Source organism: Equus asinus, chromosome 4 (genome assembly GCF_041296235.1).
Source record: "Equus asinus isolate D_3611 breed Donkey chromosome 4, EquAss-T2T_v2, whole genome shotgun sequence".
Taxonomy (NCBI): Eukaryota; Metazoa; Chordata; class Mammalia; order Perissodactyla; family Equidae; genus Equus; species Equus asinus.
The window spans coordinates 116682693-116710588 of record NC_091793.1 but is presented as its reverse complement, the minus strand read 5'-3'; the positions used below and the strand labels follow the sequence as shown (position 1 = coordinate 116710588).

At 38.6% G+C, this 27896-nt stretch overlaps 1 protein-coding gene across 1 annotated transcript; it reads right to left on the bottom strand.

Annotated features, from left to right (window-relative positions):
- Nucleotides 1-1945: 1945 nt before the first annotated feature.
- On the bottom strand, nucleotides 1946-27298 carry PLEKHA3 (pleckstrin homology domain containing A3). Its single transcript, XM_014834064.3, has 8 exons — nucleotides 26844-27298; nucleotides 21095-21211; nucleotides 14680-14835; nucleotides 12383-12519; nucleotides 10727-10891; nucleotides 7809-7852; nucleotides 5905-6020; nucleotides 1946-3254 (listed from the first exon to the last, which is right to left on the bottom strand). The coding sequence occupies exons 1-8, from the start codon at nucleotides 26881-26883 to the stop codon at nucleotides 3127-3129; spliced, it is 903 nt and encodes a 300-aa protein (XP_014689550.1). The 5' UTR covers nucleotides 26884-27298; the 3' UTR covers nucleotides 1946-3126.
- Between the last annotated feature and the right edge of the window lie 598 nt (nucleotides 27299-27896).

The following is a 27896-nucleotide window of genomic DNA, read 5'->3' as shown; positions in this document are numbered from 1 at the left end:
CATAAAATAGAGGAAGATGGGCACAGATGTTAGCTCAGCAACAATCTTCCTCAAGCAAAAAGAGGAAGATTGGCAAGAGATGTTAGCTCAGGGCCAATCTTCCTCACAAAATAAAAGAAAAGAATTTAAACTTACAAATTTAGTATGAATTCAAAGAAAGGAGGATTGGGGAACTGCAAAGACATGAAAAGGAGCCCTATGTACCAGCTACAATTTACTTAACCCCCCAGGGCTATTAAAAGAGAGACCTCCCCCTCGAAGGAGCTCCTGCACCTAACCAGGCTTTCTTTCAGGCCACGACTCTCCCTCTGCACCAAGTGGCAACAGCAAGTCTCAAAGGACAGACCCAGAGGCACTTCATTTAATAAAAGAAGTAAAGGATTGGTAGAGTCCAAATTACTGAGATAATATATATGGGATTAGTATAAAGAGTAGTGTAATATTACAAGGATACATTTCCTGAGATCTCATGATGATTTCTAAACACCAAATGTAATAACACATAGTGAAAAACTACAATTCAGGGTCAAAGGTTCCATGGCAACTGTGGAAATGAAGATTCTTTACCTCTTGCCATGGAATTTAAGTTTAAGCAATAGTGTCCATTTCTGGACTTGCCCTGATTGAAGATAACACAATAATTCAATATGATAATAACAACGTTCAAATTTGGTCCATTTACAAAAGAACTGTCATCAAGTCGCTTTAATCAGGGAGGCCTGCGATTTCCACACAACAGAAACCAGGCACTTGAAAAGAAAAGCAAGCACTGGTTTTGCCTAGGAGATCACTGATACACCAACAGTCTCCACATTTCTCAATAACCCCACGGCCTAGACAAAGCAAAACAGGAACAAGCAACAGTGACACACTACAGAAAATCCCGACAAGCGAAAATTCTTACAGAATTAGTCTTATTTGGTTCATCTTTTCCTTAAAATTCAGAAAAGCCAGGCACACTTGAAATTACACAGGGCTCCTCAAAATGCAAGGTTCCCTGAAGCTTTAAAGGTTGCTTCATGCTACCAATTCACTGATCAAAATCTGGATAGAATTCAAGATACATTTATATCCCCTCAAAAAAAATGATTTCACAATGTGTGAAAGGGAAAAAAAGTGGCTCCAAGTCACAATAAAAGCCATACTGAGGAATCTAGCAAAACTGTTCAAAGCACCTGTTTCAAGGGGAAAAAAATGATATGAAACAGAAATGACTGCATTTTATTTAAAAAAAATATTTATACAAAACTGTTCAGGAACTCATCTTTTTGGATAAAGCAATAGAAAACAGATTTATTTTCCATGAGTTCAAAAGCTTGTTAGGGTGTTTTCATTATAAACCTATCAGTTCAAAAAAAACTACCAGAAAAACTCCCCATGAGTAGCACCTTGACCTTCATGGTCTTATCACTACATAAGTTCTTACTACCAAAAAAAAGAAGCAAAAAATCTGATTACTTGTTCAACATGAAAACCTACCACATTATCAAACTTCTTATTTTCTCAAGTTAGACATATGAGTACAATATATGAGTAGAAAAAGCTTCCACTTAATATAGTCTAATGACCTGTGTGCTATTTAAAATCACAAATACTTTAAGTAGCATACAGTTTCTCTAAATGCATTTTAATGTAGATAATTATTTATGTCCATTTTAAACCTAAGAAAGAAAGCTTATAATTACAGATTTATTTCAGTAAAGTAAATATCAAATGTTAACTCTTAAAAAAAGAGTCTCACACAAACTTACAAGAGAAATTTAAAGTGAAATAAGCCACATTATTCTAAGCTCATAGGCAACAAAACTAAAAACATGCCTCATTTGTGTATTCACTATGAGGTCCAAATATACAAACAAAATCAAAGCAATGAAGAACACTATTAGCACTTGATAAAGATTAGACAGAATATCAATAAATGTAAAAAATACAATGTATTATATGATGAGTTTGAATGCAAAAACCACATATTTATTAAACATATGATTAACTTAAAAACACCAAACCAGTTTGTTTTAAAGTGCTCCTCATCCAAGACCTTGGACAAAACTGTCACTCTAAAGTGAATTTTAAAAAAACAGTTTACAAGGCAAACACTGACAATAGCTATGGACAGGCACTACCAACAAATGCTGTTTGTTCTTTAATTAAATAATGCCATTCTCAAGTGATGTAGAGCAGTCGCCTTGACAGAATTCCTTTTTTGTATAAATATTCATAAATAAAAAATGTCCCTAGATATTCTAAAGAGCTGCTAACATTAATACCTTACAACAGCAGCTTAATGTCTATTTTAGGAAAAAAGCACTAAAATCCTCTTCCATTGAAAGTTGTTTATTTCTCTGGTGTAAGTGAGCAAGGTCACTACAACATTAACTTCTATTCTAGAACCATGTAAATAACAATGTATACACATCTTAAATTTGGTAGGTCATAAACGTTAGGATGTAATCATGTTTTGATGCAACAGAAAAATAAATAAATAAAAATTAAATACTTTAACCCAACATTTGGTATTGACAAATCAGTAGTGTCAACTTCATGTATGAAGGACAGCACAGTCTGGTGTTTTAAAAATCCTCAATGTCATGGCATTTGGGCTAAAATGTTTAGAATATTAAATGTTTCCTTTTTGCTTAAAGGAATACAATACAATCACCATCAAGCTGCTATCGTAACTCATTTTTAGCTGGGGTACAATGACCATTTGGTCCATGGCACGAGTTACACATATCACACTTCTGTCAAACTGAAAACTTATGTTTATAAGATTTCATGTTTATCAGCTACAATACACACTGACTAAGCTGTCAGTCCCTCACAGTTTTTTATAAAAATATCTACATTTGTCCTTATGAATGTCAAAATGTTACACTATCATTTGTTTAAAAAAAAAAAAAAGATGCACATTCATACCGTGAAGTTATTAGGAAAATACTCTTGCAAATAAACTATATAAAGATAAAATACACTTTAAAGGTACGTGGGTTGTTTTTGTTTGTTTGTTTTACAATATTCTATAAAGTGCAGAGAAATCCTAAGGGAAAAACTACTCCCTATAACATAGTTTAATTACAGCAGCTTTTGCATAGCAATACTTAAAGGAAGTTGGCCACTTCCGTTTCCTCAGGAAGAGAAGGATGGAAGAGGATCTTCCGAGCCAGAATTTTTTTTGGCCATAAGTCTGCTTTCTTCAGGAATGGGTGCTGAAGCCAAATCTCCATTAAGTGTATTTCTTGAACAGTGAACAGGTCCTATTAAGAAATTGATTAAAAGGTTAAATATCCTATCAATATTAACTCGAGTCCTCTCTGAAAGAACATTTTAAGTTTCCTATTCAGGGACGTGAAATTCCTTTAACTTCCTGCTCATTTTTCAGTTGTTTCTTTAACAGAGAAAAATCTAACTTTTCTACTACTGGCAGTCATAGGAGAAACTTCAGAGTTCATGAAACAAATTATGAAACTACTTAAAGTAGAGATATTAGTTTTGTTCATTGCTAGAACCATGCTTGGCACATACTAGGCAGCCGGTAAATATTTGCTGAATTGAATTTAGTCTTTCTTAATTAACTATTGCTTTTTCAGCTTGATCGTTTTAATGCTGTTAGCACCCTCCTTGTTTTCTAGGCAAAGAAACCAAGACCCAAAAAAGGTTGCACGCCTACCCCAAGATCACACAATTAGTAAACGAACTAGGATTAACGTAGGGCTTGCTCTTTTCATCACAAGACTTTCTGAGCAAAGCTGACAAGGTACCTCACACTGAAAGTTCCCATATTTCCATTTGGAATGCAACTCACAAAACTTATCACCACAGTTGCAAGTGAACACAGCTAAACACACTGGCATGGTCCTGTTCCAGGGCAACTGGACTTTTATATGTACATATTATATGAATTTAACATGAACATCTATTACTTTATAATTTTTAAAAATCTAGTTGATAAAAAATAGAAGCAGCTGCATCCCCAAAGGAAAAGAATATTTTGGGATAAAGACTTTCAACTAAGACTGCCAATTGCAAAATATGTACTTTGTAAGGAAGAGCACTAATTCAATCTCTGCTTTGTCAACCGAAACACTAAACTTTAGGATAAACAGAAGGAAATCTAAGGATAAAACTTCTGACCAGCCTACACTTACCAATTTTAAAAATTTCTAGAGAATTGAGGTATGTGTATGTATATAAATATGTATGCATGTGTGTGTGGGTGTGTGCGCACGTATTTGTGACTAGTTTTGTTATACTCCGTAACAGCTAAATTGGGGAATGCTAAATCGAATAAGGCATTTACACTCAGATCTTATGAAAACTGTTTTCAAGAATTTAGGGCCAGGGTGCATAAAAGAGAAGAGAGCTAAGGAAAATGGCTGGCTTTAAAAAAATTAATTTCACTATCACAAATCAAAATGATTCCCTTAGAGAAAAAAAAGCAGTGGCATCTAGAGAAAAGTACAAGGCAGCATAAAGAACTCCTTCATGAGCTCTGGATTAAAAGGGTCATATATAAAAGGCAGAAAGAACAAGGTGGATCAGAATGCATATTACCTGCCTCCAGTGACATTTCTTCCCCATACCTAACCTGTTTAACCTTCTTTCTCTTTTCCTTATCTCTTCCAAGTTGTACTAAATTGGTCAGGAAAGTTTCTTTCTCCCTCTCCTACCCCACATCATCCCTTTTCCTTCCCTCATTTCTTTACCCACTGTCCCAACTTCAATTCAAAATCATAGTGAGCACAGAGTAGTGCTCTCTATCAATACAGAGATGATTAGTTCTGTAAGGAATATGGGCATAAAAAAAAAGATGCTGTCACCTTCTGAAGATCTGAAAATGACCAACAGTCCCTTTTAGAATCTCCAACATCTTCATGAACCCTACATTCTCCTCTAATCAAACCTGTTCAACCTTCTGGTTAAGAAAATAACTCTATTTTAATCAACATTTTCAATATATTCAAATACTAGAAATCCAACCCATTGTTTTGTTCCCTCTCAGTCATACTATGAATTAGCTCAGCTGTTCTAGGCAATCTAAAGAATCTAACCACCATTCATCATGTCATTTCCATAAGGGAAATAAAATCTGTGTTCCAAACAACTGACTTACAAATGAACTCTTAGAACACGATCTGCTCCCTAAAGAAGAACAGTATGTAATTTCTATCCTGTATGCTTCATGAGCAATAGTAAAGACTTTGAAAAGCAAAAGTCTATTAATGGGGTTGTAATAATAAGACCATATTTGTGTTCACTGGAAATCATGGTCATTACTGTCTAACTAGATATTCTGACATACTTAGGAAGCTTTTTCCCTAAAGCGAAAAATAATTAAATTTTAACATAAATCACAAAAGCTTCCCTAAAGTATTCAATTGCAGTAGGCTGCCTCTTTAAAAAATAAGGGAGAAAAAGGTGCAGGAATAAATGCTACTATAATTCACCACCACCACCAGAAAAAATTATTCTCCTTGTTCATTACAAATTATTTAAGTAAAAAGGCTGATTTTTTTTCTTTGAACTTAGAACTTGCCTTTATTTTCTCCTAGAATCCTACCCACAATTCATGCTTTCTTCTAAAATGTTTTTAAACGCAAACATAGTGAGAGCAGAAGATTACTAAGAGATTACTAAAATACAGTAAGAGTGAAAGATTTTGATATTATATATATAAATCTCAGATAGGTTACTCACAAAGAGATATTCAGCACTTCGTTAATAACTAAGCTGTTTGCAAGAGGATACATGAGCTTCTGTTGATTGTATGCTGTTTGCTTAGCTCTGAATTAAGAAATTAATACAAGGGCAAAGTACAGCATTCACTGTCAGTATCTTTCACTTCAACAATTACCTAACAATTTTGCTAAAAAGGCCAAAAGAAAAGACAGAGTCCCTCTAACTTACTATCTGGGTCTTCATGAGGAATATCGTTACAAGAGTCTGTATCTGAGTAGGTTCTACGGCGTCGCTGGGAGAGTCGGTGAAGTGTAGACACTGGTTCCTTTATAGAGTGGCTACTCCTGCAAATCACATAAAGAGCACTAAATTGTAAGGCCTTAAACAAATGAAAACACCCTCAAATGGAGTTTTAAATGACTTCTCTTTATTTATTTATTTTTAAAGATTTTATTTTTTTCCTTTTTCTCCCCAAAGCCCCCCAGTATATAGATGTATATTCTTCGTTGTGGGTCCTTCTAGTTGTGGCATGTGGGACACTGCCTCACTGTGGCTTGATGAGCAGTGCCATGTCCGTGCCCAGGACCCAAACCAACGAAACACTGGGCCGCCTGCAGCAGAGCACACGAACTTAACCACCTGGCCACGGGGCCAGCCCCTAAATGACTTCTCTTTAAAATGAAAGAGGAACTATTTTTATGCCCTAAGTTCTATTTTAGCAATATTCTACTCCTTCAGAGGTCAGGCCAGAGGCAAATCAAATCATTTAGAATATGGTAACTTAGAAGTTACCAGATTCTGGTAAATCTGGTAATTTAGAAGCTGGTTGGTAACCTGGAGAATACGGCCTCTGAGCCCAACAAATGGAAAAGGCGTACAATGAAGAAGAAGCGACTTTTATAGAGGACAGTCTAGCTAGACAGTAGACATATCAGATGATTAACAAACATTTGAAAACTAAAAGTTTTGGATTTCACAAGTGCATGTATGCACTGTCAATCCAATCTGATCAAAAACGGCAGAGTGAAGGGCATGGGCAAGTGGTTTGGGAACATGCTAGAGGCCGACTTGCTGACAGTAGCAAGAGCAGATAAAGATGGCAAAAAGAAGGCTAGAAAAACTATTTTAGAAAATCAGAAAACTAGAAAAATCAGTCTAAAAATTTAAACATAGAAGCAAATCACCACCAGTCAACAGCACCTTGGCTACCACTGTATGACAGCCCAACATTACTGCTCTTAAAGACAACCTTCATTTATCAAGAAAAAATAAAGTTTTAGAATTCCTAATATATCTTATTAAATATGGTAGAAAGGATAAAATACAGTTTAGAAAAATTTCTATCATAAAAATAAAAGTTTGTCAATTCAGTTACTGAAACTCTTCAATCCCTGAAGGTTGGATATGTACGTCACTGGACTCCTCTAAGCACATGACAGTTCAGTCAAAGATCACATAATCATCAGAGGAAAAAAAAGTGAGAAAACAACAATAAGGGCTCAGTTAGAACTCAGTTAGCATTTATTAGAGAAATAAATGTTAATGTCACTATAACTTCATCACTTTCCAAGGAACCAAGTAAGACAACCAAGGCAACTTAAAAAAATATTACCTACCAAGATAAAAACCACCTTAATAGCCTGGGATGTTGGCAAGTTCTATCTAGAAGGTAAATTTTTCAAATGTGTTGATAAGAATATATACTTTAAAATATCAATTGGTTTTTCTCTCTTTTCAGCAAGATCTTTAGCTCCTAATAAAACAATTGTTGAACATAAATATATGATGCTATAAAAAGATACAGTAAATGAACCTAAGCTCGTCTGGAGCCTTGATACATCAAAAATTGATTTCTATTAGCCATCATTTGATATAATTTCAAACACTGAAAAAAGGTACAACAGCTGGCCAGGTGCTTCCCTTGTTGGTTAATTTAGTCACTCACTTTTTTCTTTACTGACTACCTACTGGGGCCAGGCCCAGTACTAAGCACTAAGAGACAATGCTGAACAAATCAGAACCAGATTCTCTCCAGAGTTTACATTCGACATCACTTTAGGTTAAAGATCCAAAAAATTCCCTAAGCAGGTATCATTTTAAGAGACGTTAGTCAAAAGAAAACGTTATTTTACCTCTCTGAACTGCAGGAACCAGGGTGGCTGACAGAACGCTTCATCTAGAAATTTAAAAAGAAAATGAGCATAATCCATATGTCAAACAGAATAAGGTAGCTCTAATATATTATTATCATAATTAACATAAATTTACTCAGAGAAAAGGATGGCTGGCCAAAAAATTTATTTTTCACAGATTCAAGTAACAACATCATTAGCACAATGTCTAGCTTTTTCCCTAGTAACCATTAACTGGAATCTTTCTCAACACATCCCAAAAACAAGCTGGATCCTTTTCTCAATACTAAAAACCAAATCCTATAGTTTATGTATATCTCACATATGTGTGTATGTAAAAATATAAAAAATAGTACACTTAACTAGTCCAAAAAAAAATCACACTATTTGTGATAAAAAGGAGTATCTAGCAAGCCAGAAAATATTCTAATAAATGTCTCTCTCTTTTTTTTAAAGGGCAGGAATAGAGTCTGGTAGCAAAGCTTCTCTTTACCATTCATTATTCAGGTAGCTGTTACACAGATGTTGTAAAGTGTGGTTTTCGTGGAAAACGGCATTAATAATTCAAGTCGTTAAAGAACTCAAAAGAACCCTAAGCCTCAAATAGGTTTCTAAAACATATACTTAAAATACAAATAAATAAATAAAATGAGATTAAGCACAGCATTAATAAATATGACAAATACTAAAAAAAATTCAGAAGATCCAACTACTCCACCAAAAAAATAGAAAGAGGCAGCCAAGTAAAACAGATTATTTCAACGTTTAACAGGCAGCAAAAAAGCAAAGTCTATACTAAAGCCTCAAAATGGTTGTATACATAGGGGCTCAAGAGGCTTACAAGTCCAAGTCTAAAACCTGTGTTATGTAAATGCCTTCTACATTTGTAACATGAGCCACCAGTTGCTCTGAGAAATCCCAGCTAAAATGATAAAAGTTATGACCCATCCAATTTGCAGTCCAGGGGACATCTAATATGACTGACTAAGATACAACTGGACATTAACATCTCCTTTAACAGAAATCACTTCCTTTAGGATTACTCACCCAATGACATCCTCACTACAATTATCACTCAATCTGTGGATCAAAATGACAATTGTTTGAACTTCCAAGATGATTTGAAATATAACTGAATGCAAGTTAATTTTAAGAAGGCCACAATGAGACTAACTATATAAAATGGTTATAAAAATCAAGTTAATTTTGGAATTCTCAAACCTTTCAGCTTTATTTTTCATTTACTCATGTTATTAAAAAAAAAAAGACTTTCCCATGAAGACTGTCTAACCTTAATTTCCGCACTATGTGTCTCCAGAATATTTGCTTTATGTATGAAGTAAAATGGCACAGCAAGGGAAAATAAGAGGTCTGTAACTGATATTTCCTAGATTAACTTATCAGGTTTACTGTAATGTTTCTACTGATAAAGGTTTTTGGTTTAAAAGAGATAGTTATTACAGTTTCCTATACATAAAATATACATACGACCTCTCTGGACTACAGAGCATTTGTAACAGAAGGCATTTTCCTCAGAAGTTCAATGCAAAAACAAGGCAGGTCTGAGGTGTTTTTATCGTATTTGGCTCTATAAAGTACACCTTAAAAAAAATAGTGTACCCTTTGTATATCAACCTCAGGAACATAGCACTATATACCCATCTTAACTATATGTGTTATTTAACAGTTCACAGTATATCTACAATTGTTCTAAAAAGCAACATTGTCAAACCGTGTTCCACTGACTACCACAGTCCTGTGAGATGTATTCAAAAAGGTTCAAAACAAAAAGGGTTCAACTGTCAAATAAATTCCAGAAACATTGCATATCACCTCTCCTTCTCAGAGATTCATAATACATTTCAGAATAAAAGAGGTTGTAAGAAATCCTATGACAGAGAAACCCAATTCGTTTAAGTTAACCTAGCACTTCCCAAACTAAGCTGGCCATACAACTCATTCCCATGGTACACCTCTCAGAGGACACTCTTAGTCCATCATACACTGATTAGAAAACAATGACCTTAATAAAGTTAGGTAATAATCTTTACTAAATCTCATATAACTAAATTTGCTGGGGTAAGTAAGAGAACCTAGCAATAAGTTGTACCCTATTCTTTCTTCCAGCAAATAAGACCAGGTAATTACTAAAATGGTAGCCAGGTGGCATTTTTCCTTTTATAAAAGGGCTCCTGAAAACAGTTTGATGAAAAAAATGTAAAGTCGCATCAAACCGTCTCTCACCTGTGAGTTCCCCACAGCATGTTAGAGCAAGTTTACTGGCTCCAAAAGGACCAGGAATCCATCACCGCCCACAAAGACTACTTGTTCAGAGTAATCAGAAGGTAAGAAACTAACGTTAAGCATCTAACATTAAATAGGTCAAATCCTTCGCAATGACCTCAGATGTATGAGACACTTTATTTTACAGATGAAGCTCAAAATGAGGTCCAGAGAGATTAAGGAACTTGCCTACTCAGAGGGTTCAAATTCAAATGCTGACTACAAAATACTGTTTCTCTTGTAACATGTTGTTTCAAATCCCTTACAACTCCTTTAAAGATTTGCTTAATTTTATCCCCTTGTGGGTAAAACGTCACCCCACTGTGATGTTTTTATCAAGCAGAACAGTACCCTCCAACCTTTTTCATGCCACAGCATCCACAGAGCATTATAATATCTTCCTGGCACACAGGGGTAAACAGCACAGCCCCTCCAGGTGAAGGGGCTCAGGACGTTGGCACACGCTGACATGCTGAGCCCACCCGCTGAGAGGCTCCAATACAGAATATGAGTATAATCCAAATAAATTCAATCTATTGACTATTTCCCTCCCACTGCCAGTTTCAACCCTTAAAAATAAAAACAAAAACAAAACCGCATGCAACATCACTGGAAGAAAAACAAGAAGTTCCAACCATTTGAACAGGAGAAGGTGACACAGGAGAAACTAAGGCATCCGGATGGGACAGCTGAAACATCTCAGGTTTAAACTTGGCATTCGCTATCTTCACACACTCCTCAAGGGTTGTGATGAATGTATTACACGTGGCACTAAGCAGAGAAGAGGCTTCATTCATGTTCTGAAAAATTACACACACAGAGTTGAACAGACTCACACACAACTATGTGGAATCATGTACCACCTTATCATCAAGTAATGAAACATTATCTCCAGCAGACACCTACTAGGTTATGGTCAATCTATTTAAAATACACTACCTTAGAAAATTACAGCAACACTTGCATAAGAAATGTCTGTCTCTCAGATAAACAATGAAGGAAGCTAGATTCCAAGAAAAAATATTTTGCATTAAAAACAAATATCATATTGAAAAACCATGTACAAAAATTTATCTTAGATAAACCTAACCTAAAGAGTAAACTTCTATCAGAATTCTGAAGGTGGTCACAGCCGTGGAACACCCTGAGAGTTACTTAGGGTCAAGTATAATTCATGTCTACCCCAGACCCATTCTCCCACTTCTTCCTTGGTAGAGTAAAAACCTCAATCTTTTTTTATGGAAGTAAAGTGTCCCAACCATGGAGGATGAATACAGACTGGTCTAAGCCAGTCATGGCTATTGCACAACTTTTCATCAAATATTGATTTCTCCTAGTTTCCTTTGACCCAGACAAAAAAGATGATGAGAAGTCTGCTGGGAAGTTTCTGGGATTTTTGTTCCCTGGTAAGAGCCAAGGACAGCAAGTTGAAGTCTCTCTCCACCCTGGCTAGCCCACTGCCTCTTGCCTCTGCGTGATCTTGGCAGTCACCTTGAAGCCTTTGGCATGAGGAGAAAAACCCAACAGGCCAAGAATGGCAGTGTGGAAGGATGAAATAAGCCTGGACCCCTGATTCTATCCCTGAGCTGCTGGAGCAAATGTGAGGGCCCCTACCTCCAGCTAACTTGTGGTGAAACAGTAAGTACCCTTGGGGTTTATGCACCTGCAACCAAACATGACCTATCTCACACAAGATTCTTCCCCAAAGGAGAGGTGAGAAGATTTCTTGTCCCACTTCTCCCAAATTAGGCAAAATGGGACTGGGAACCATGCTGGCCTTTCACTTGGAGAGCAGTAGGACCCACTGGTAAGAGTGAGCCTGTTTCATAGGCAGATCCTAGAAATCTGAATTTTGACTCCCACATTCTTGTTCTGAGGATTTTTTTTTTAAGTTATTTCATAAAGCTAAATTACCAACTCTCAGTAGCTGAAGTAAGACCTTATTACCAAAAGAAAGGGAATAGCAGTTGTCCAATGAATTCATGCAGTCAGCCTGGAGAACAGAGCCTAGAATGCTTCTTCTCCACCCCAAACACCAAATTATCAATAGGCTGCAAAGATAGGCCCTGACTTCCTGGAGAAAAGTGATACTTCCTGCTTTACTCTGGCTGCACAGACATAATCTAGAAGATTCTACTGATTTCCAGATACAGAGTCTGCAGTAGGGAGAGCCCAGAATAGCTGAAAATAACTCATTTTGAAAATGCTTCTCTGTCATCTCATGGGAAGAACCTCAGCCCCCAGTGTAGTGGAAAGCATAAACAGACATGAAAGGATCATTTTTGCTATACCTCTACGCTGGGAGATGAATGGTTCTCATCATGGTGAACAAATTCCTGGATTGTATGAACTTGCTGCATTAGGAGGTCACAGTAGAGGCGAAGTTCAGACATTTTGGTTTTCAGAGATTCACTGGTTTCACTTATTTCTGAAAGGAACATATATAAACATTCAATTAGATCGTTCTCATATTCTCTGAGCAATACAACAAAATGGAATAATTTAAAAGTAAGGGAAAAGATATAAGTACCTATAGCTTAAAAAATGTGAGACCTTAGAAATAGGATACAACGGCCCTGAGTAAAAACCCTCTCTTTAGATTACTGGAAAAAAAATGGGAGTCATATGTCTAACATGAAGTTTAGGCAGACTAACTTCCAGACACAGGGTGATGACCCCTGGATATTTTATACAAGGTAATTGCATTCTATTACTCATCTTTCATTTGAAAAGTGCTTATATTTCTTCTTTTGTGAATTGCCTTTTCTTGTCCTTTACACATTTTTCCAGTTCTGATATTTGGTGTTTTCCTTAATAATATACAAGTTGATAATTTATAAAAATTCTTATGCAGTAAAGATAATCTTTCTTTTGTACTATATGCTACAAATACTTTTCCAGATCTGCCAGCTTTCAGATTTCTTTACTGTATATTTTGACATACAAAAGTTTTTAATTTTTATGTAGTTAAAACTATTGTATATAAATATTTATTTCCTTCTGTTCCTTTCATAACTTCATTTTTATACTATATTGTTTTCAGAAATTTTTTATTAAGAGTTTACTTTCCTTTCTTTAATATCTCCAGACAGACTAAATATCCAGCCATAATCTCAGCCACTCATTTACCAATACCTTCTAAACTAGAAGTGTAAACAGAAGAGGAAGCAGGGGAAATATGCCTCTCCATATTCCCTGAGCCTGTGGCACCGCTTTGTGGTACTAGCCACAAAGCCACTTTACACAGAATGGACCCAACCAGCTCTATCTGCCCATCTGATCTAACCGAAATTAATTTCTACTCAAACTTAAGTCCAGTCCTTCCTTTTTCTTAACCGAAGAAAAACTAATACACAATAAAATTTACCATTTTAACCATTTGTGAGTGTACAGTTTGGTGACATAAAGTACAACCATCACCACCATCCATCTCCAGAACTTTCTCATCTTCCCCAACTGAAACTGTACCCATTAAACACTAACTCCCCATTTCCCTCTTCCCCTAGCCCCTGGCAACCATCACTCTACTTTCTGTCTCTATGAATTTGACTACTCGAGGTATCCTAGACAAGTGGAATCATACAATATTTGCCTTTTTTGATGGGCTTATGTCATTTGGCATAATATCTTTCAAGATTCACCCATACTGTAGCATGTGTCAGAATTCTCTTCCTTTCAAAGGCTGAATACTATTCCATTGTATGTATATACCATATTTTGTTTATCGATTCCTCTGGCTCTGGACATTTGGGTTGTTTCCACCTTTTGGCTATTGTGACCATCCATTCCTTCTTATCCTACCCTAAGCCATACTCTATCCATGAGGTTCTTTCATATATTGGTACAAATTGGTATAAATTCAATCCTCAGACTTCATTTTTCAATATCCATAATTTGGTTGCTTCCATTAATTTAAATAACTTCTATTGCTTTTCAATTATAAAAGTAATACATGCTCAATAAAAAATTTTGGAAAATCAAAGAAATATAGAAAAGAAAAATGAAACAACTGCAATCTCACTACCAAGATATAAATACTGTTATTATTTTCACATTATATCTGCATATAGTGGAACTATTTCCATAAATTATTTGGTTTGCTTCTGATTGTTATTTAATCCTTTTGATAGGCAAATATATGTCATGATAAAGTCAAAAGGTACCAAAGGGTATACAGTGAAAAGTGTATCTCCTTCCCACAAATTCCCTTTCCAAGGGTAACAACTTGACCAATTCTCACATATCTTTCCTGAGCTGGCCAATGAACGCATATGTAATTTTGAATCCTGCTTTTTTCAATTATCATTTAACCTTGTATATTTTCTCACATCATTAAAATTCCTTTTAAACATTTCACCAGCTACATAATATATCAGCCTATATTAGCCCATAGTTTACTGAACCATTTTCCTAAATTTAAACCTTTGCATTGTTTAAAATTTTTTTTACTATGATGAACATCTATGTATGTAAATCTTCTTCAACATTTCTAATTATTTCTTTAGGACAGATTACTAAAAGAGAACAGGACAATTTACATTAATGTTTAAGAAAATATTCTTACCACAAGGGAAAAGTTTATAGTTACCTTTTTCTTTTTTAGTCCTGGTATCAGTCAAACACGCTTTGGAGCTCCCCAGAGCAACCAGCCACCTCTGTCTCTCAGCCGCATTCACCGCCTTCATGTAGAAATGCTGCTCTCCTGGAATGATTAATTCCATTCTTGTGTTGTCGGCTGAATGGACTGTGATGATAAACACAGGGGGAATACAGTCATGGATTTAGTAACTTGGGGAGCATCAAATCAGCACTCTTACACAGTATCAGATGTTCCAAACACCTAAAACAACATACTATGATTCAAGATGCAGGCAGTGCCGCTCCCAAAGGGGCTATCAGGTGGCACTCTCCAAACCACCCTCTCACATATAACCAGGCTGGCAGTAGTGCCAAAGTGGCGGTAGCATATGAAAGCGAAAACAGCAACAAATTAACTACTGAGAAGTGAGAAGTAAGAACTCCCTTCCTTGGGGCACCTGTACCACCTTAAATACATGTGCACTGTCACACATCACACGTTTTTCCCTGATTTCTTTGAAAGGACAGTGTGCTTTTGTATCCCCCAAGCCTAGGACAGTGTCTGGCCTACAGAAGCAGCACACTAGATGGTAACTATGGCAGCCTTCCATTGGAACAGCAATCCTCAAGTAACGGGCATATCATAACCACCTGGACAGCACGTGCATTTTGGAGACCTTCAGCTCTTCCCCTCCACCCTCCTCCTTTCCTATACTTGCCCCCCTTGATACGCTGACAAAATATAACTAATCAAGAATTATTCTGAGCCAATCCTAAATCTTTTTTGTAAGACTAAATTTGTGTTACATTGTCATTAATCAACAAGACTTTACTCAGGTCAGAGCAGTGCTGATAGAGGGGAAGACAGAGGAGGAGGAAAAAAGGAGTCTTTGCTCTAAAGAGCTGACAATCTGACCAAGGAAACAAAATTACACACCAAAAGTAATCAAAACGCGCAAATGTTGAATTCCTTGGTGCAAAGATTTCATGCGTAATTATAATGAGAGAAAGGTAAGAAGCAGCAGGAAATAAGCCTTCAAGGAGAAGGATTTGAAGACAGCAGGATTTGGTTAAGAGAAAAACTACGTAAGAAAAGGCTTAGATGAGGAAATAAACATAATATGTACTGAGGAAATCAGGAGACAGGCTAAATGGAGCCTTGTATTATATTACAAATGATATTCATAAATGGACAAGCTGAGTGGAGCCAAATTACGAGGGCCCCAGAAAGTCTGGCAGAAGCCCTACTTCACTTGATTAATTACCGAAAATACTAACCAGATGCTCTGTGCTCTATGGCAAATAAGTAGCACAAAAGCTTTGCTATCTTATTATTCTACTTATAGAGGCCATTCTTGGGTGTAGATAGTGAAATATATAATCATGCAACAATCAATGATGAGTACAAAAGACTTCCAGGCTAGGATAAAACCACTGAAATCCCACAGCTCCACAAGTAACTCTTTTCTGCTATTTGCTAGTTCTAGTGAAAGCACCAATAGCTACCTGAAAAGAAACAATGCTTTAATTTCCAACATGTTGCTACAAGATGAAACTAAAATAAGATGACTCATTTTCAAACATACCAGAATTTATGTATCAGTCAAGAGTTGTCCCCTCCAAACTAGTCACCTGAGAAGGCAACAAAATTAAGAACAATGCTCCCAAAACATTAAGTTTCTGGGAAGAAATGGACAAGACTTCTATATGCAAAACTGCAAAACATTACTAGAGAAATTAAAGACCTAATTAAATACAGGAATATACCATGTTAATGGATCAGAAGACTCAATATTGTCAAGAATACAATTCTCCCCAAATTGATGTATAGATTCAATGCAATGCCGATCAAAATTCCAGCAAATATTTCTGGAAATTTACAAGCAGATTCTAAAATGTATAAAACGGAAAGAGCCAATGATGGTAAAGACAATCCTGTAAAAGAACAAAGTTAGAAGACAGACTATCAGATACTAAGATGTATAAAGCTAAAGAAATTAAGACAGTGTGACATTGGCTCACGGATAGAAAAGTAGGCCCATGGAACAAAAGACAGTCCAGAAAAACCCACATATAGTCACTCGCTTTGTCACAAAGATGTCCCTACAGTGCAATGGGTGGAAGGTTGCTCTTTTTAATAAATGGTGCTCAGTCAACTGGATACCTAAATAGGTGAAAAATGAGTCTTGACTGCTACATGACATAATACATGAAAATAAATTTTAAATCAATCACAGACCTAATTAGAATAGAAGGTAACACAAGATTTCTTAAGTGGGACACAAAAAGTTCTAAGCAAGAAAATTGACAAACTGGACTTTATTGAAATTAAGAACTTCTGTTCATCAAAAGATACCTTTAACAGAATGAAAATGCAAAGCACAGAGTGGGAGAAGATATTTGCAATACAAAAACTCCTTCAGATTATATAAAGAACTCCTACAAATTAATGTGAAAGATAGCCCAATTTAGAAACCGGGCCAAAGACCTGAAAAGGGACTTCAAAAGGAGAGGATGTTCAAATGGCTAATTAATATCTGAAAAAACACTCAATATCACTAGTTACTGAAGAAATGAAAGTTAAAACCACCATGAGATACCATCATATACATTAGAAATATTCAAAGTCTTAAAACAGCTAATACCAAGTTTTGGCAAGGATGCAAAGCAACTAGAACCCTCATACTCTGGTAATTGTAAAATAAATTGGTACAACTACTTTGGTAAACAGCTGGGCATTATCTGTGACAAAGATTCTCTCCTCTATCAAAGTTCAGTCAGCCTCCTCTGGGCCCCATGCTTGACCAGGCCCAACCTTGGGCTTCCATCTCTGTCCTTGTGGAGTCTAATTTTAGCAAGAATCCTGCTAAGTCAGTTTAGTCAGAATCCCCCACCCTCAATATCTGATCACCCTCAATATCTAAGCAAATCCTTGAAATTTTCCCACCATTCCCCAGGTAATATCTGATCACCTTGGCCTGCCTTTAGCAAGAATCCTGTTAGGTTGGTTTAACCAGAATCCCCCCTTATCCCTAAAGTTTCCTCTTAATAATTTTCTATCCACTGATCCTCCCACTCTGCTTCTTGGCTATAAATTCCCATTTTTCCTTGTTGTAGTCAGAGTTGAGCCCATTCTCTCTCCCCTCCTGCAAAACCCCATTACAGCAGTCCCTATACCTATTGTGACAAACCTGTATAAAAGTGTGCCTTACTGTTTTTTGGTTTTGTTTTGTTTTTTTGGTGAGGAAGATTCACCATGAGCTAAAATACATTGCCAATGCTTTTTTTTTTTTTCTTTTTTTGCTTGAGGAAGATTAGCCCTGAGCTAACATCTGCACCAGTTTTCCTCCACTTTATATGTGGGATGCCTCTACAGCATGGCTGATGAGTGGAGTAGGTCCATGCCAGGATTCAAACCCACAAACCTGGGTTGCCGAAGCAGAGCATGTAGAACCCCAACCATTTGGCCACGGGGCCCCTGCCTTATGGTTTTAACAAGTGTCAAGAATAATTTTTTCTTTAATATCTGTTAAATTTAAATGTATGAATATTCAATGCCTCAGCAATTCTTCTCCACTTCTACATACTATCATTCCTTGCATAACAATGTTTTGTCAATAACAGACCACATATGTGATGCTGGTCCCGTAAGATTAGTGCCACACAGGCTATGTGTGTAGTAGGTTATACTATCTAAATTTGCGTAAGTACTGAAGGGGAGGAAGAAATTTTCCTCTACCCTTCTAGGTATAGCTGGTCTAAAAAATAAATTGACATGAGACAGATTAACAGGAGAAAAACAAACAAAAGTTTAATAAGATGTATCCATAGGAGAAACCCAGGGAAATCACAGAACTCGCCAAAATGGCAGAAGCCCTCATCTTAAATGCCATCCTCAGCTAAAGACAAAAGATGTTGCGGGGTGGGGAGAGTCTAAGCTTCAAAGGGAAGGAAGGTCTTCAAAGGTAGGTGAAAAGAAGCAAAGGTTTGGAAAACAAGTGTGTGTTTGACATTACAGAAACAGAAGAACACAGAGGGGAAGTCAACAAACAGGCTTATCTAGGTTCCTCCCTGTCTACCATCTAGTTCATATTATGCTAAGGTGACAGCTGGCTTCCTGACACAGGTTTTTTTAATCTGAATTCTTTCAGGCAGTTAAGGGGGAGGTGAGAAAAAAAACTTTGAGTCTTTTATCTCTTAAAAGTAATCACCCTAAAATAATCTTCATGTTAAAAAGACACATTATTGGGGTGGCAAATCTTGTTCCCCTTCAGCACCCTCTATGATGTTCACACAATGACAAAATTGCCTAATAATGCATTTCTCAGAACAAATCCCCATCGTTAAGTGACGCATGACTATATATACAGAACAGAAATGAATATATATGTTCAAAAAGAAATATACAAGAATGTTTATAACAGCTTTACTTATTATAATCCCAAAATGGAAAAAAAAAAAAAACTATCAATACTAGAATGAATAGCCAAATTGTGGGATATTCACACAATGGAAATACTATACATCAATAAGAATGACTGAACTACTGTTATACAGAACATATGAATTTCACAAACATAATGTTGAGTGAAAGAAGCCAAACATACTAAAAAATACTGATTTATTCCATTTATAAAATGTTCAAAAGCAGGCAATACATATCAATGGTGATAAAATCAGACTAATGGTTACCTTATAGAAGGATTAGTGGTTAAGAAGACATGATAATATAGCAGCATCTGGGATGCCAATAATATTCTAATTCTTGATCTGGGTGGTGGTTACACACGTGTGTTCACTTTTTAATCATTCTTCAAGCTGAATATTTAAGATTTCTGCCCTTTTCTGTATGCTATTCTTTAATAAAACGATTACTTCAAACAAACACCAACAAGAAAAAATGCCGCCATGCTTAAAAATATTTTGAAATTGCCTTAAAATTCTGCCACTAACAGTCTTTGAACTTTGAATACAGTTTGATTTCTGACTCTCATCAAATCTCATTTGGAATCAAATCTAGGAAATGAGACAAAACCATCACTTTTTTAAAGAATAAAAACTCACACTTTGTGTCCTTCTTGTGTGATTTATAAAAACAAAATACAAAATTACACCCCATATATTTCAGGGAACATGCAAGTAACAACACACCAGGCTGAAGTGTCTCTCTATCTATATAGCCATGATCCCTGGTAGGGGTTTAACATTCACTCCTCTAGTGCTTTAGTTTTTTCTTTCAATTCTCTTGGAAGAATTCAATGCTTTTCATTATCATTTTGGCTGATCTCTCCCACCTACCTCCACCCCACACACACAAATGAATCAAAGGTCCATGAAGCCTTCCTTCATGAAAATTACAGCATGACTTATTGCTCTATGTCTCCCTTTTGGAAGAGCACAGTATGGAAAGGGAGGGGAAGGGTAACTCTACAACAGAGAAACTTGAGTTTCTACCTCAGCCAGGTGGTCAAGGTTAACACCAAGGGTGATGTGTCATATTGACAGCAGGTACTCTTTCTTTTTTTTTTCTTTGAGGAAGATCAGCACTGAGCTAACTACTGCCGATCCTCCTCCTTTTGCTGAGGAAGACCAGCCCTGAGCTAACATCCATGGCCATCTTCCTCTACTTTATACATGGGATGCCTACCACAGCATGGCCTCTACAAAGCGGTGCCATGTCCACACCAGGGATCCGAACCGGCAAACCCCGGGCCGCCAAGAAGCAGAACATGCGCACTTAACCACTGCGCCACCAGGACAGCTCCAACAGCATGTACTCTTGATATGATGTGATGGGAATGGCACTTTACCTCTGTGGTCTTCCTCTCTAAAACCCATAACCCCAGTCTAATCATGGGAAAAACAAATCAGAAAAATTCCATGAGAAGGGCTCCCTAGAATATTCCTGACCAGTATTCCTCAAAACTCTCAAGATCACCAAAAAAAAAATGAAAGAAAAGGAAAGGAAAACATCCCTAACACCCAGAAGAGCTTATCTCCGATTCAGCAAAGAACGAGAGTTTACCACTCTAACTTCACACTCTATAACAACGCTACAGAGCTGGCCTTGTCATCTTTAGAGCTCAGCTTCTAATCTTTACAATTCCTTTCCACAATGAGAATGAAAGAGAACATCTGTAGACTCAGTATGGACACTAAAGTGGCATCCACAAGAAAGTGTTTTTCAAGTCCAAATTGGAAGACTAGCACTAGTATTTTGGATTTTGATTCAAAGTAACTTCTAGAGGGAGAAATATCAAAACTGCGCTTAACAACGCTAAGTGCCACTCCTGACTGCTAAGGAAATAAATGGTATTAGAAGACACCCACTTGGCTAGAAATGCTTTTTTCCTCTTTTTGGAGTATGCTGAAGAACCCTTTACCTACCTAACTTCAAATTCCTCTAATTCCATATATTCACTTACCTTTAATTTCACAGACTGCCATCTTTATACTTCCTTTGCTCCCTTTGCAAACATCATCTTGTGAATCATAGTAGGACAGGATTCCATTATCTAAAACAAACCAACGAGGCTGCCAACCTACAAACATTATAAATAACAAAAGAATAATTAGGAAATAAATTACTTTCATCACATAGAAAATTAAGATTTCAAAACTTGCCATCCAGGTTGTTACTTGGCTCTAAAATACATTCTGACAATGAAATTTTTAATGGTTGAGCTTTGCCCAAAATGTTCGTGCATCAATCTCCACTTTCTTGGGATAGATTTCTGGAGAAATCTCTAGATCAGCATAAATATGGGCAGTAATACCCATATTATTCTGGCTCACAACCTTCTCATTAACAACCAATGAGACCCATCCTCAATAAGAGCCCTACACAGGGTGCAACGTAACTGCCCCTTTTCCTAAAAGAGAACAGACTTGGGTTATGACGTAATGGAAAAAGCAACAGAAGACATGGATTCTAGCCCCACCTTTACTATCATTCTTTAGTTGGATAACCTGGGACAAATCTTTTCATTTCAACAAATCTCAAAAATTCCCAGTCTCCAAAACGAGCAGATTGAACAAGACGACCTCACAGGTGCCACCCAGCCCTCTAATTCTGCAATGTGACCTTCCCCTCTCTTATAAAATACGTTGCCTAAGCAAGCTCCCCTGCACACAGTGAGCGCTGAATGAATTCCAGTCTCTTACGCAGTAGCTGCACACTCTTTGGAGAGGGTAAGGATTCCCCACTACTCCTCTCTCCTTGCCCTGCTGGTGCACAGCTCAGGCAGAAATGCTGGAAACAGTAATCGTTCATTTAATTACTATTTATTCAGTGGCTGGAGTGCACAACTATCACAGACTTGACTTCAAGGCAAAGCTGGGCATGAGGATGACGGCTTTCCTCGGAACCCAACTCGCACTCTTGCAGGCCAAACTCGGTGTTCCCTGAAATATTATGGAGCACGCTACTAATTTACAATAGTTCACTGATTAATAACACAGTGACCATACTGGAGGCAGTGTGACTGTCCTTGTTCCTTCTGTGACTATTAAATCATAATTCAGCCTGGTCACTTTAGACACAGCCTGCTATGGGACTGATCACTTCAGCTTTTCCAGGGCCAAACAGTACCAAGACAGTGGCAGATGGGCAAATCATTCTTACACGCTGATACAGACGCAGGACTCAGCTCCCCAAAGGGCTTCACCGGTGACACTTTTGAAATGACAACACTGAGTTATCATAAAAAGGTTAAATTTCACAGCAAGGAATGTCATAATACAGGTCAGAAAGATGGATATCCAAAATAATTAAAACAAGTTTCGGGTGCTTGGAAAATTCTTCTTACCAAGCACTATATTCCCTAACGAGGCCCAGCAAATTAGAAGGTAAGTTCTTTTGGTGCATGAACTTTATCTCATTCATCACTGCATTCCCTGCACCTACAATGGTGCCTGACACATAACAGGTGCTAGAAAAATGTTATTTCTCAAGTGACTGAATGAAAGAATGATTAAATACCAGAAAAGCGGGATATGACATATTATCCATGAGAGTACAGATGTGCAGGATATCTATGAAAGTATACTGTATTGGGCATACACAGAAATAATGAAAACATTATCTTTCCAAACACTAATCACTTTGGCAAACAAACAAATTATAAGCAGAGAGTAGTGAAAATATACTCCTCCACCCTGGATCCAGCATGCCTATAGGACAAATTATGATTTTTAAGCCTATATTATTGTAATTCAATATTTTTTTTTTTTGGTGAGGAAGATTGGCCCTGAGCTAACATCTGTTACCAATCTTCTTTTTTTTTTTTTTGGCTTGAGGAAAACTGTCCCTAAGCTAACACCTGTGCCAATCTTCCCCTATTTTGTATGTGGGATGCCTCCACAGCATGGCTTGATGCGTGGTGTGTAGGTCAGCACCCAAGATCTGGGCCCATGAACCCAGGGCCACCAAAGCGAGTGGGCAAACTTAACCACTATGCCACCAAGCCAGCCACCTCAGTATTTCTCTAAAACAAATATTGCACAAAATGTTTCATTTAAAATTTGTAGCAACTTGAAAGGTGACCGTGGTTAAGTACATTAATCTAATTAAGTCTACTAATTATCTCTACACACCTTTTTGTTTTTTTTTTTATTTATTTATTTATTTATTTTTTTATTAATGTTATGATAGATTACAACCTTTTGAGATTTCAGTTGTACATTTTTGTTAGTCATATTGTGGGTACACCACTTCCCCCTCCGTACCCTCCCCCCACCCCCCCTTTTCCCTGGTAACCACCGATCAGATCTCCTTCTCAATATACTAATTTCCACCTATGAGTGGAGTCATATAGAGTTCGTCTTTCTCTGACTGACTTATTTCGCTTAACATAATGCCCTCGAGGTCCATCCACGTTGTTGTGAATGGGCCAATTTCGTCTTTTTTTATGGCTGAGTAGTATTCCATTGTGTATATATACCACATCTTCTTTATCCAATCATCAGTTTCTGGGCATGTAGGCTGGTTCCACGTCTTGGCTATTGTAAATAATGCTGCGATGAACATAGGGGTGCAACGGACTCTTGAGATTTCTGATATCAGGTTCTTAGGATAGATACCCAGTAATGGGATGGCTGGGTCATAGGGTATTTCTATTTTTAACTTTTTGAGAAATCTCCATACTGTTTTCCATAGTGGCTGTACCAGTTTGCATTCCCACCAACAGTGTATGAGGGTTCCTCTTTCTCCACAACCTCTCCAACATTTGTCGTTCTTGGTTTTGGATGTTTTTGCCAATCTAACGGGGGTAAGGTGATATCTTAGTGTAGTATTGATTTGCATTTCCCTGATGATTAGCGATGATGAACATCTTTTCATGTGTCTATTGGCCATATTCATATCATCTTTTGAGAAATGTCTGTTCATGTCCTCTGCCCATTTTTTGATCGGGTTGTTTGTTTTTTTGTTGTTAAGCCGTGTGAGTTCTTTGTATATTATGGAGATTAACCCTTTGTCGGATAAGTGGCTTGTAAATATTTTTTCCCAATTAGTGAGCTGTTTTTTTGTTTCAATTCTGTTTTCCCTTGCCTTGAAGAAGCTCTTTAGTCTGATGAAGTCCCATTTGTTTATTCTTTCTATTGTTTCCCTCAACTGAGGAGTTACAGTGTCCGAAAAGATTCTTTTGAAACTGATGTCAAAGAGTGTACTGCCTATATTCTCTTCCAAAAGACTTATTGTCTCAGGCCTAATCTTTAGGTCTTTGATCCATTTTGAGTTTATTTTGGTGTGTGGTGAAAAAGAATGGTCGATTTTCAATCTTTTGCATGTGGCTGACCAGTTTTCCCAGCACCATTTGTTGAAGAGACTTTCTTTTCTCCATTGTAGGCCCTCTGCTCCTTTGTCGAAGATTAGCTGTCCATAGATGTCTACACACCTTTTTGAAGAAATATTTAGTACAACACTCTCTAATTGATTCACACATATATATAACAGAGGGCTATATCTGTGAAAAGATTCATAGGTATTCCCTTTTTTAAAATTCTTTTTTAAAAAATACATTCTTTTTATCTCAAACTACCAATTCTACTGAAATCCTTATTCTCTACAATGGAGTCTCAAAGAACACTGTCATCAAACTGGAGGCTTCCTTAAAGATCACTTAGTATGAACAGCTGTTCATCCCTCTGACCTAAGATGAATTAAAATTAATAGTCAGCATGCCACTGAGCCAAATTTAAATTTTCAAAATGGAATTTTTCCAAACATAAGATTTCATTTCAGCAAGCTTCAACATCGCATACTAGCAGTTAACTTAAATGCTCTGTAAAGATGAAAACATTAAGCACATGTGGTTAAAAGCTCAGCCAGCCGGTGCTCAGTGCCACAGGAGATTCTGGGGAAAGACCCGCCACCAAGACCACATTTCGCTCCAGGAATAAATCATGACTCATCTCAGTAATTGCCCATTGCTCCGGGCTACGCATAAGTGGTTCTGCCCACATGACCTCCCAATCACTGTGCTTATGAACAAGTTTGCAATGAAGTGATCATTTGTGTCTCAAAGCCCAGGAACTACTGTCTTAAAGTTAAGAGAACATCTCAACTAAACGGTATAACTGTTCTCACAACTGCCCCAATGAAAATGCTTAAAAACTATTTACCTCACTTTTTAAATGTTTCCTGTTAAAACATATATTTATAGGAACAAATTGTTTGACTTTTTTTTTTTAGATTGGCACCTGAGCTAACAACTGTTGCCAATCTTTTTTTTTTTTCCCTGCTTTTTCTCCCCAAATTCCCCCAGTACATAGTTGGGCATTTTCAGCTGTGGGTCCTTCTAGTTACGGCATGTGGGACATCGCCTCAGCATCGCCTGATGAGTGGTGCCATGTCCGTGCCCAGGATGGGAAGGAGTGAAACCCTGGGCCACCGAAGCAGAGTGACCGAACTTAACCACCCGGCCACGGGGCCGGCCCCTGTTTGACATTTTAGTTCAAACAAAATAAAACATCTACGTATCATAAATGTTAAGCATTTGCTGCTATAAATCTGGCTTTGGCGTTCCAATTAACAAAAAAAATAGAGGCCACTGTAGCTCAGTAGTTATGCCTTAAAGCGTTTACGTGCAGATTTTGCACAAGGTCAGATGGACACAAGATGACTGCATTTACTAAGGGGGTCAATACTTTTGGCAGAGTGAATAAGTGGGCAGCAAGTCAAGATTTGCTTATTGTACTGGACCAAGAAATGTTTGCTATTTAGTCTTATTTTAAACCCACTCCCTTTCCTCTAATTTGGTAAGATCATAGAATTCTGGAGATGGAAGTTACCTTCAGGATAAACTAGTTGATCACCCTGGCCTTATCAGATTGAGATCTTGAGAGGCTGACTTGTCCTTACAGTTGGTTGATGACAGAGATGGGACTACAACTGATTTAAGGTTTTTATTAAAGCCAGGCTGTTGGTGCTGGCTCTTTAGTGCTGGTCTCTCATTCCTACAGAAACACCTAACTCCTCGGAGTTTTTCCTTCTAACCTACTTCACGGGTGAAACTGACTTGCCTGCCCCACTTCTGTGTATTGCGCTTTCTTCCACCTTTTCTCACACACTTAACCTGAATCCCCCAACATAAGGGCACCTCATTGACAACCACCCCCTAAGGGAATAGTATATGGGGACAGCTTCCAAAATCATGCCTGCTACACTCTAACAACTTCAACAGGAGAACTTTGAAAATGAACCACGTTGCTAAGGGAATTAAAAGAAATACACAAAAAATTTCTTAAAATTAAATCTTGATCTTAAAAGGTCCATTACAGTCCTATAACTGGACAACTCAGTTATGAACAAAATACTGAATTAAGCGTGAATAAGGACAGAGATTGCGACAACACATGTACAGGGACTAGGAATGGTTCCGGAAGCTACAGGAGGAAACAGAAGTATTATGACACCGGCAAAAAAGCGATCAGGGACACTTCCCACCCTCGGGAAGGTGCGCAGTCTCGAACTGTCCTCTGCAGAGGCCAGACGGGCTCTAGCCAGGGACAGAATGAGGGCTTAAGCTCGGGAACCAAATAGAGCCGACTCGCTGTGAGGGTCCCCGCGGGCCAGGGAGAGGGAACGGAGCCCCTGACCCGCCGTCTCCGCAGCCTCCCCGCCTAAGCCGCCCAAGCCCTCCCCGCTGCCCCCACGCGCCCGAGCCCTCGTACCTGTGAGATAGTTGGTCCACTTGTACAGAACCCCCTCCATGCTTCAGAGCCCGGCGCCGCGCATCCTCCCGGCCCGGCGCCGGCAGCGGTGATGGAGTAGGCGCTGAGCCTGGGCAGCCCCTCCCGGCCCGCCCCGACCCTCCCCGGGCGCCCCCAGCCGGCACCAAGCCGCCGTCCGCCCGCGCGCGCCGCCGGGACGTGGCGGCCCTTAGAGGCCGGGACGGCGGCCGCCGCGTGGAGCTGGGGGGCCGCGAGGTGTGGGCTCAGGCATCCCCGGGAAAGCCGCCGCGGCGGCGAGGGCGACGGCAAATTCGCGGCCGCGGTCGGCCTCCCGTTGGCGCTTCGGCGGCCCGGCTGCTCCCTCCCGCGCCTCAGCGCTCCCTCTTCCGCGCCCGCCTTCCTTCCCCCCGGGCTCCCCGTTTGTTTTCATTGACCCCGACGTCGCTTTCACTTCCTGGATGAAAGGGGCCGGCTCGTCCCGGGAAACCCCTCCCCGGCGGCGGGGCTGGAGGAGCAGGCGCGGCCTGCCGCCCCGCCGCGGGGCTGGAGGCTGCGCGCGGAGGGCGGGCCGCCCGGCTCCCCACCTCTTCCCTCAGGCCCTCGGCCGGCGGGGCCGGGGCTCGCCGCTCTCCTCCTGGCCGCCGAGGCTATCGGACCCATCATCCCCCGGGGCCGAGGCCTCCGGGCCCCAGACGGGCGCGCAGCCTGGGGCCGAACGAGGACGAGCTCCCCGCGCACTCGGCCCGCGAGCGCTGTTTTAGGCCTCTCAGGTTTTCCGAAAACTAAGCCCCGGGTCCTTCCGGCGGTTGTTTATTCAAAAACACAAAACTTCCTTTTTATGTGTGCTTCGTTTCCTCCTCTCATTCCGGGAGTGCGAGAAATTGTCTCCCGAGAAGGCAGTGTGCTGCTGAGAGTCCTCGGGCCGGGGACGGCGCGGGGCCCCGAGGAGCTGTGATCGCGCCACCACTTCCCTTTAGGGTACAGAACATGCAACCGAACTTTGGAGTTTATTTTATTCCAAAAGTGTTTTTAATGATTTTCTAAAATCCTGTT

Coding starts and splice junctions, on each gene's coding strand:
- PLEKHA3 (XM_014834064.3), bottom strand. CDS start 26,883: ATGGAGGGGGTTCTGTACAAGTGGACCAACTATCTCACAG. Junction 21,212..26,843: donor GTGGACCAACTATCTCACAG/GTACGAGGGCTC, acceptor TAATGTTTGTAG/GTTGGCAGCCTCGTTGGTTT. Junction 6,021..7,808: donor GGTTCCTGCAGTTCAGAGAG/GTAAAATAACGT, acceptor TGTGATTTGCAG/GAGTAGCCACTCTATAAAGG.